Raw genomic sequence first — 9,733 nt, 5'->3', positions numbered from 1 at the left:
AGATGAAGCCTGTCGATTTGACATATGGCCCAAGTACGTGCCATCAAAACTGTGGGTGGAGTAGCGCTGCAAAATAAAGTTTATCTGGAAAGAAAGTCTGTCAGTAGGCTGTCCTTAAGGCAACCTCACATCACCCATCAGTTCGAGTTTTGTACTGCAAACTTACCACTAGATGTCAGCAAAGCACTCCAATGATCACTGTACATTGTTGTTTTTATAAGGCTAGGTTATTTATTATTTGTGAGATGCCATCTACATCACTTTGCATCAGGTTTCTTGATTTCAAATATTATAAACTCTTGATTTCAGTATAAAAGTTGTTGCTTGGCCATCATCTTTACAGGTATGTTGGCCTACTGTACAATACACTGAATTAATGGTGCTATCTGCATTTATTTATTATAATTTATTTGACTTCATTTTATGTTACTTAATTTAGTTTGATGTGTCCTGTATTTATTGTAGGCTATTAGCCTAGGCACTGAACCTGCTTTCAGTGCTTTGGATCAATGGATCTTTATGTTATTAAAGTGATTTTCTTTTGTTTGATAGCACTGTATTCTGATAGTAATGTTTTCAGAGTGTTTGTTCAGTATACCTCTCCAGCTCGTTAACAGAAAATACATGTTCTGGTCGAAATACCAATTGTATCCACTCAAGAAAAAGACATGACAGACAATGCAGGATAAACAAGTGAAATTGGAAGTGGTGGCAAATAAGCAGACACATTTGTAACTGAAACACTATAAAAATAGAATTGAAGCTCATAAATGGGGTCTCTGTTCTCTCTCTTGGTTGACTGAAATTGGCAACCAACCTGAATATAGATTTTCTGTTTATTAAAACCGTTGTAACCAAAAAAAGATCACTTTCATTAAGATACTATAGCTATAATATGCTGCTGATTTGGGCTGTGCTATGGGCACTAGATGGCACTGTTCTTCACAAGCACAGTGAATGACACTTTAATAGAATTCTTTGTCAATGACAACTTTTACAGTATGTCTACAGCCAGTTTGACAAACTCAAAATGTACACAGGTCATCCCCCTTTTATGTAATTTGTGGGCCTCTGACTGTTTCCTTGTTTAACAAACAAATGTTCCAAATACCAGAGAAAACATGTGATATACCATGCCACACAAATCTAGTTCTCCATAGTTAATATCAAAAGCATCCTTTAGAAGATATAGGTTTGAAAATAATTACAATTCTATCAGTAGTAGTGGCTCATTTGGGTTTAGGCTAAAAGCTGAACAAATAAACAATGTGTTACACATCAATGAAATGAATGTCCCCAATGTGTTTCCTTTGGTAAACATATAGATTGCCTGTTCATTTGTAACATCACATCAATAATGGTCCTGTGTACCTGTTGAAACCAGGGCTGTATTAACCATTGGGCCGGTAGGGCCGTTGCCAGGGGTCCTTGACTCTCAGGGGCCCTTGGGGGAACTGGGCCGCGTGGTCATTGACAACTTACTAAAATTTAATGTATAATGTTAATTCAAAATCAAATGTGTGGGACCCTCCTCTATTGTATACAAGTGATTTCTTGGCCCACAGATGATCATCATGGATTAAAATCCGAGCTGGGTTGTGCGTTTCGGGACAAAAAATGATAGGCCAGGGGCCCTCGCGGGGGTTAATCCGTCCATGGTTGAAACATGTTGCCTGTTTTATAGAATCAAATTTGTTTTAACTTTCCTCTCCTCCACATTTTTCGAGTACACAGATCTCATCTGTTTTATAGTTTTACCATTCATACTTTTAAGATGTTTTTAATCTCCTGCAGTGAGCACCTGGTTTTTCAATTCTCAATGTCCCTTTCATTGACAGTTTTGAGTTTTAGTTTCTAACTGAAAGCCACTGAAAGGCCCATTTGAAAAACACAGATTTAATGACATCATAAACTCATCCCCTTCCCTTTTACCATACACCCAAGACTGTGGGTGTGGCTAACCACCCACCTGACAACCAGGTATACTTAATGAATTGGTGGGTGTGGCCACATAAAAACATAATTTTAACACTTTCTGTACATTTTTTGGGGGAAAAAAATCTTCTTCCTAGTATCATAATACGTGATCATCGTCTTTTGGTCATGGCACTGCATCTTTAAGGCCTTGGGTAGGGCGTTCCACATTTTAGCCGGCATAGCAGGAGAACAAATGTAACCCTTTGTTTGAGCCAAATCTGGTTTGGAAGTGATCTGTGGAGCTATATCTGGTGTTAGGCAGCTCTACAGAAAGGTGTTAGGCAGCATTGGAAAGCTTTGGAAAGTGTTCCTCTTGCAGGCTGTGATAGACCACCTCCAGACCCAGGTCGTATCATACCCATGCACCTTGGATTCACAGCTTGGTTATGATACAACCCTGGGTCTGGGAATGACTTCTTCCTTCTCTCTTTACCTTCTTCGTTCCCCCCTTTTCCTGAATGCCTCTCTTCCTCATCACTCGACACTCCAGGACAAATGTAGAACCAGAAAACTGTTGATGTTAAAGAAAAAAACATATTTTTGTGTTTAATGCAAGATTAAACAATTTTCAAGTTTTCAAGTTCTGCTATTCTTATCATAAATCAGATAAATATAAATCGAGCAATGGGCACCGGAGGAGGTGTCAGCAGGTTATCCCAATGGGCTTTGACAAGCCTGTGTCCCATCTACCTGTATATTTACAAAAAAAGATAGGCCTACCTTTGCTGCATTTATAGGAGATCTATACGTGTTGCTGACACGACTGATGCTTTACTCAAAACTTGGAGGAAGGAGCATGTAGAGATCATAAAACGGTTCTGATCAGAAGAGGACCTGAGCAGCCGGGAAGGAAGGGGAGATGTCCTTATCCTCCTCTTTATCTCCCTCTTTATCCTCCCTCAAATGAGCTGTTATCCTAGTCTAAACCAAGTTGCTGTGTCTTAATGGTTGTAATCCCATGTCACAGCACTGTTTCGGTTGGGATTTGGAGGATTTACCGAGCAGGTCCTTCTCAGGTAAATCTGACATATCCGGATTAAGGCTCATCCCAGCTTTGGGATAACTTAATACTCCAGTTTACTCCAGAGGTCAACAGAAGTTAGCAGGCTATGGTTTTTCACGTGTGTGGAAAAAGCAAGGTCGATGAGAAGAAATCGCTATCACCTGCCATCCTTGTCATTAATTACAGTACATGAATGCCATTGCCAATGCTCCATAGTTTAATTATAATTCCATGTTGTGTATAGCCATAGTGTGTATATTGTAGCTGCAATCACTGATTGTAAAAAAAAAATTCACTCACAGGTCAACAAAGCAGGCTGAGGCTACAAGGTACAATAGTCTTATTGGGTCTTCATAAAGAGAGTAGTGTAGGCCTGATAATAGGCTGATAGGTACTCAAAGACGAAACAAATAACTTTAGGAGCAAAGAAGATAAAAAGATAATAATTACAAATAGAGGCTACAAATTATGACTAAAACAGCAACAATAGCAGGAATTCACAGTCCATTTATAACCCTATGAGCTTTCTACCAAGAGGACATGTTCACTGTCTATTTACAGCTCACAGGAGTAAGCAAGCAAGCAAGCCATGTTTTCACCTGTCAGAGTCTGTCAGAGCAACTATATTTGTAAAACTAGAATGGTCATGAAGAAAGCACCATATATGGCTCTGCCCACCAACCGAACCTCCATCTATTTGTGTTTTCCTGTTCTGTATAAATAAGATTTAAATGTCTGACATTTCGAGAGGCTGCATTTGCATGGGGCAGTCTCCGAGAGCTCTTGTCTTTTAAATGCATTGATCCATTCCACTCTACCCGTGTGGGAATTACATTTTTTATTGAAGTAAGACCTCCCTGGCCAGGGTAAACCAGGCTTTGTTTATACAGGTGGGGTGTGGCCCTCTCTCTCTCTCTATACCTCAAAGAGTACGTGACACTTCTCCACAGCTGTGTGTGTGGAGCAAATGGAGTCTCTGATGCATACAATCATGAAAATGATAGATCAATATTTGACACAGGGGTGTCACACCGAATTCTGGGCCCTGGGTGGAAGGATTCACTGCAGGCCCACCATGAATGTTCTTCACAGGGGGAGGGGCTTTAACCCATTTAGCGAGCTTGTAGATCTGTTATTTTTGAAAAATCTTGATTTTTTTTGGTCAGTGGTGCTCAAACTTGTTCATGTGAAGGACCCCCAAAATGATATGTATTTGGCCACGGACCCCATCTCAAAATATTTAGTTCCAGGGATCCCCCAGAATCCCCCCCCCCCTGTGACGCCCCTGATTTGACAGTCCAATATCGCCAAGCAAGTCTGAAGAGGGGCGTGTCTGTTGAGGGCTGTTTTAAAAGAAGAGAACGTGGGGGGACTCCTCCTTTGGATGAGTGGTAGATGTTAGTGTTCCAGTGCAGGAGACTGGGATTTGAATCCTTGATGATATAAAAGCATATTTGATTAACTAGCTTGATCCAACTTGATCCAATTATTAGTACCAACACATTCTAACAGATGGATTAAATGGATTATAATTTATAACTGGGATGTCTACTCTTTGCTTTTTAAATAGAGTGAGACATCATTGACCATGCTTTTTCGATGTACACTATTTTCTGTATCATAGCTGTGCCATAATTCATTAACTTGTGTGATGTTTAATTGTTAAGGATGAAATAGTTTTATGCATGTTTCCTCATCCTTGTTTCTTATTTCAGTAAGAAATAAGAAACCTCCTATATGTTTTAAAGAAGCTGCATTTCAGGGTCAGTTGGCATTTTGGCAATATTGGCAACATTGCAGGGTGCCCACTGGCCTAGCGGTACAGGCATATACCACATAGGCTCTGATGCCTGACAGTCGTGGGTTTGAATTCCGATGACCTTTGCTGTGTGTCAATAAGACAGAAAAAGAAACCAAAAAAGTATATTAAAAAAGAATATATACGTATGTATGTATATAATATATACTGGTAACATTGTGACACTTTGTTTTTGGTGTCATAAACCGATATGCAGTTCAGAATGGTGACGTTGGTCAGTTATTGGCCTGTTTGTTTTATAAGGTTCTCAGCAGTCAGACTGAAAAAAAGAATCCTGCTTGAACCAAAGGATCCTTTACCAGCCCAGTGCCCATTGGGCAATAATCAGCTTGATTACAGGTTACTACCGGTATGTAAGTATGTATGTATGTTGTTTGGACCTGCACGCTGCACCTGCATCTACATCAGATTAATTTTGTATCACAAGTTTCTTTACTTAAAAGAGCGATAGCCCTTCATTTTTACTGTTGTATTGGTAACTGGGGGTTTCTATTTAAATTTATGTCAGAAGATATGAGCCTAAATCATAGAAAAACAACCTGTCAAGACAAAACTGGATTGACAATGACAATTCATTTAACGTTTCATGATGGAGCAGCCCCCTATATGGCCTGGATAGAGGTAGTAATGCAGCACTTGAAAGAATGAAATGAATGATATTACATTACATTAATGTAGGCCTATCCACAGATTATTCATGTATTTAATTCCAAACTCACTGATTCTCATTCCGTGCTCCCTAATTGGGATTATGCTACTTGGTGAAAAGCATCTGTAGACAGGAGGTGAAGGTGACAAGGACAACTTAATCCCAAAATGTCTCCCAACACAATAAGATCAGGAACTCTTCTGGGGAAGCTTGCTCCTCCTGTAATCTTCCGTAAGTGGTTTATGACAGTATAAAAAGGGGGAAACGGCCAATGCGTGCACAAAACCGAGGAGCCACAATGGGGAAGCACTTTCATCTGTACGAGAACGTCTCCAAAGTGAGTCCCTTCGAGGGACCACAGTATTACCTGGCTCCACACTGGGCCTTCTACCTGCAGACTGCCTTCATGGGCTTTGTCTTCTTCGCTGGGACGCCCTTGAATTTCATCGTCCTTTTTGTGACAATGAAATACAAGAAGTTGAGGGTGCCACTTAACTACATCCTGGTCAACATTTCACTTGCTGGCTTCATCTTTGTGACTTTCTCTGTGAGCCAAGTGTTCTTCTCTTCTGCCAAAGGATATTACTTCTTGGGCCACACATTGTGTGCTCTTGAGTCTTGCATGGGTTCTATAGCAGGTAAACTGCAATCTAAATTAAACTTATTAAGTCAGCGGTTCTCAAAGTGGATTTCAGGGACTCTCTAGGTTCCTTTATAGGGGTCTAAATTTACCCTAGCATGTCTGTAACTTTGACAGTGTACAAATGGAACCAAATGCACCTCAGGGTCCATTTGGTTCCATTTGTACACTGTCAAAGTTAAGCGGAGACCTTCACAAGTTTGAGAACCACTGTACTAAGTGAACATCTTTCATTGAGAATCTGTTAGTTTTGCCCAGTGATGCAGTCAGTGGTAAAATGAAGTAGCTATAAATTAGGCTTAACTCATCATCATCGCTGTCCTTTCCAGGTTTGGTGACAGCATGGTCCCTGGCAGTCCTCTCTTTAGAGAGGTACCTTGTCATCTGTAAACCCTTTGGTGCATTCAAATTTGGAAGCAATCATGCTTTGGCTGCCGTCACCTTTACCTGGATTATGGGGATTGGCTGTGCCACCCCTCCATTCTTCGGCTGGAGCAGGTAACGAACAACCTTTCTCATGTGGGTATATGGATAGAAATTGTGATTGTCGTAATCTCCTCTATTCCTAACAAACCAGCATCCTCATGGCGAGTTATTGCATTTAAAACCTTGTTGGGCAGGTGGATCCATGACATCTTGTATTATATTAAACTTGAGTGAATAAGGTTCTTCTTTGGTGGATCCTTGAAATCCTTTCACAAAACATGGCAAACATTATTAGACCATATTGGCACGTTGTCAGAAAATTGCAGACCTCTTTGTTATACTGGTCTTGGCTACATGCTGCCTTATCTGTCTGCTTAAAAAAGGGGGAAAAAATTAAAAATAATTATGATGTGATTATATGGGTGACAACATGATGTATATGTTTTGCTTTTGCCCTAATAGGTATATACCAGAGGGCCTGGGTTGCTCCTGTGGGCCTGACTGGTACACGCACAACGAGGAGTTTCATTGTACCAGTTACATGTACTTCCTCATGGTGACCTGTTTCGTCTTACCGCTCACCATCATCATCTTCTCCTACTCCCAGTTGTTGGGGGCACTGCGTGCCGTGAGTCTGAGCAATCTGCTACTATGACAACAGAAAACCTTAAACAGTCATTTAACGTCAATTAATAGCATGGGAATGTGTCCTTGTCAAACGTTTTAGGTGGCAGCCCAGCAGGCTGAGTCAGCCTCCACACAGAAAGCAGAGAAAGAGGTGTCAAGGATGATCATCGTGATGGTGGGCTCCTTTATCACATGCTATGGCCCCTATGCCATTACAGCCCTGTACTTTGCCAATTCAACAGACGAGAACAAAGACTATCGCCTGGTCACCATTCCAGCATTCTTCTCCAAGAGTTCTTGTGTCTACAACCCTCTTATATATGCATTTCTGAACAAGCAGGTAAGTAGAGATGAAAAAAGAAATCACATTAATCTATATCTGTCAGTAAATGTATGACTGTTTCAAGAACTTAGTCTGCATACTATGAAAAAAAAAACATGAACAAAACAGAACATCTGGGCACAAAGTTAAAAAAGAACAGGCTTTATTAATTTATTAATTAAAAAGCCGACATGTTTCGACCATCATTTCTTCAACAGGGCAGGAATAAGTCTGCACACTTTTTAGCTCCCAATAGAAATGTGTTTTAGCTCACCAAAGCATGTATAACCATGGGAAACCAAATCTACATACATCTACCACTCCAAAGGCGAATCCTCTCAGGAGATATTTGCTTCCTGGGCACAGTATCCCGTTGTCCTCCCCCATCAGGAAACCTGAATGTAGTAACCTGGATTCAAACCTGGGTCCCACATATTGGAAGCCAAATATCTATCGATCGACCAAAGGGAGATGTTAGACTTCTGCTATGTTCATGATTTATAGGATATCATCTGTCTGGCACCTGTTTTTTAGTTTTGGACACTCAATATAGTTGTCTTCCTCAGTTCAATGCATGCATCATGGAGACGGTCTTCGGTAAGAAGATGGAGGATGCTTCTGAGGTTTCTTCCAAGACTGAGGTATCATCAGTCTCTACAGCTTCCTAGAGCCAGCTGTTTCCCACAGTGATCAGAGTGAGATTTTCGGAACGCAGGAGCATAAAGAAGAACACTAAAACCTAAAGTACATTTTGTCATAGGACAGTGTTGACACTGAAAATCTGTTATTTACTGGTGAACCATCTGAAATGGGACTGCTGGATGCTGTGATGTATGTGCTTTTGTTCAAAAATACTTGCTTATAACACTGAAATGTTAGCAGACTTCCTCCCATGGATCACACTCTGATCATGCGATATGTAAATGTTATGGTGAAGAAAAGGATTTTCCACTGATAATGACATGTATTATACTGTAGTTAAATACAAAGAAAATAAAAACATAAAATACATTTTAAATCTGTATTATTTTGAATATATTTTTTATAGTCAGTGAATTGCTCTTGATGGAAACCAGGTTTTGATTTAATCTTGGTATACCAAAGTATTATAAAGTGATTTGAGGCTACACATTCAATGTCATAATTGATTTAAAATAGACAGTCCTGTATAGATGTATTCCAATTTGTATTTTTATTTAGAAACAGGATGTAGATTTCAAAGTACAGTATTTAACAGCAAAGTGCAGTTAATTAAACATCCCTATACATTCTATATCTCTATGCATATTAAAGAAATAAAAACTTTAATATGCAAATGTCAACATTTTCATTGCTGTTTTAAATAAAACATTTTCTGAAAATAAAATCTCATAAAAAATATAACCCGACCGTTTGGAGTATATTCGAAGCATCAGTCCCTTCATTCTGGTTATCCAGTAGTTTTGAATTCTCAACATGGATTGATGCATTACCACATTATTCTCAAAATGTTCTCAAATGAAAACATTACAGTAGTACAAATTGACCCCATGGCCAGATTAACAGAAATCATTCTGAATAGCCTTCACACTACTTCAAAGTAAGATTTAAAATATTTGGCACTTTTAATGTTGTTTCTTTATTTTTTATCAACGTTTTTATGCAGTTGTTTTGGCCCGATCTCAATGGTACTAACCTAATTAAAGAAGGGTTACAAAAACAAAGACATGAGGACAGTGCTGCCAGTGATGGGACATTGACAGAAGCCAAGAAAAGGAGGTAGTTGCTTGATATGATCCCGTCCGTCCTTATTCCTTCAAAAAGAGGATGGGATGCTGCAACTTGTATGGATATGAGGACAAATGGAGTGCTGAGGGGTAAAAAAAAAAAAATGTCTCCAGGACGTGAAGCCACCCTACATGTAATTACGAAGGCACACGCCACACGGAAGGATAAAGGAAAAGCTAAATAGACAACAAGGTATCGTCTACCTACTGTACAATACCAGGGACAGTAACAACACAAAATGCCTTAATTAGGATGGTGTATAAAAAAGTATGACAAATGTATATGTAATTTTCAGTGCTTGTGAGAGCAACTCAAATATCAACAAGAGAAAAGCCATGACAAATTGGCAGCAACGAATGTAACAGAAACCCAAAGGCAGGTAATGGACTTGAATGTAAACAAAGAAAACAATCAAATTCAAATAAAAATATCAACAACTTAATCCCGGCACACTCGTCGTGACTGAGTATATTCTTCATACAAAATATATTAAATCATGTATC

At 39.5% G+C, this 9,733-nt stretch overlaps 1 protein-coding gene across 1 annotated transcript; it reads left to right on the top strand.

The window, feature by feature from the left end:
- Positions 1 to 5,746: 5,746 nt before the first annotated feature.
- opn1sw1 (opsin 1 (cone pigments), short-wave-sensitive 1) lies at positions 5,747 to 8,131 on the top strand (the record flags this gene model as incomplete). The annotated part of the gene is made up of 5 exons (XM_080753988.1): positions 5,747 to 6,086; positions 6,418 to 6,586; positions 6,977 to 7,142; positions 7,242 to 7,481; positions 8,030 to 8,131. 5 exons carry the CDS (start codon positions 5,747 to 5,749, stop codon positions 8,129 to 8,131), a joined length of 1,017 nt encoding a protein of 338 aa, XP_080610114.1.
- Positions 8,132 to 9,733: the final 1,602 nt, after the last annotated feature.

The sequence above is a fragment of the Nannobrachium achirus genome, assembly GCF_963921795.1.
Source record: "Nannobrachium achirus genome assembly, chromosome: 23".
Lineage (NCBI taxonomy): Eukaryota > Metazoa > Chordata > Actinopteri > Myctophiformes > Myctophidae > Nannobrachium > Nannobrachium achirus.
Note: the sequence above shows the minus strand (reverse complement) of the source record. Positions and strands in the feature narration are given on the sequence as shown.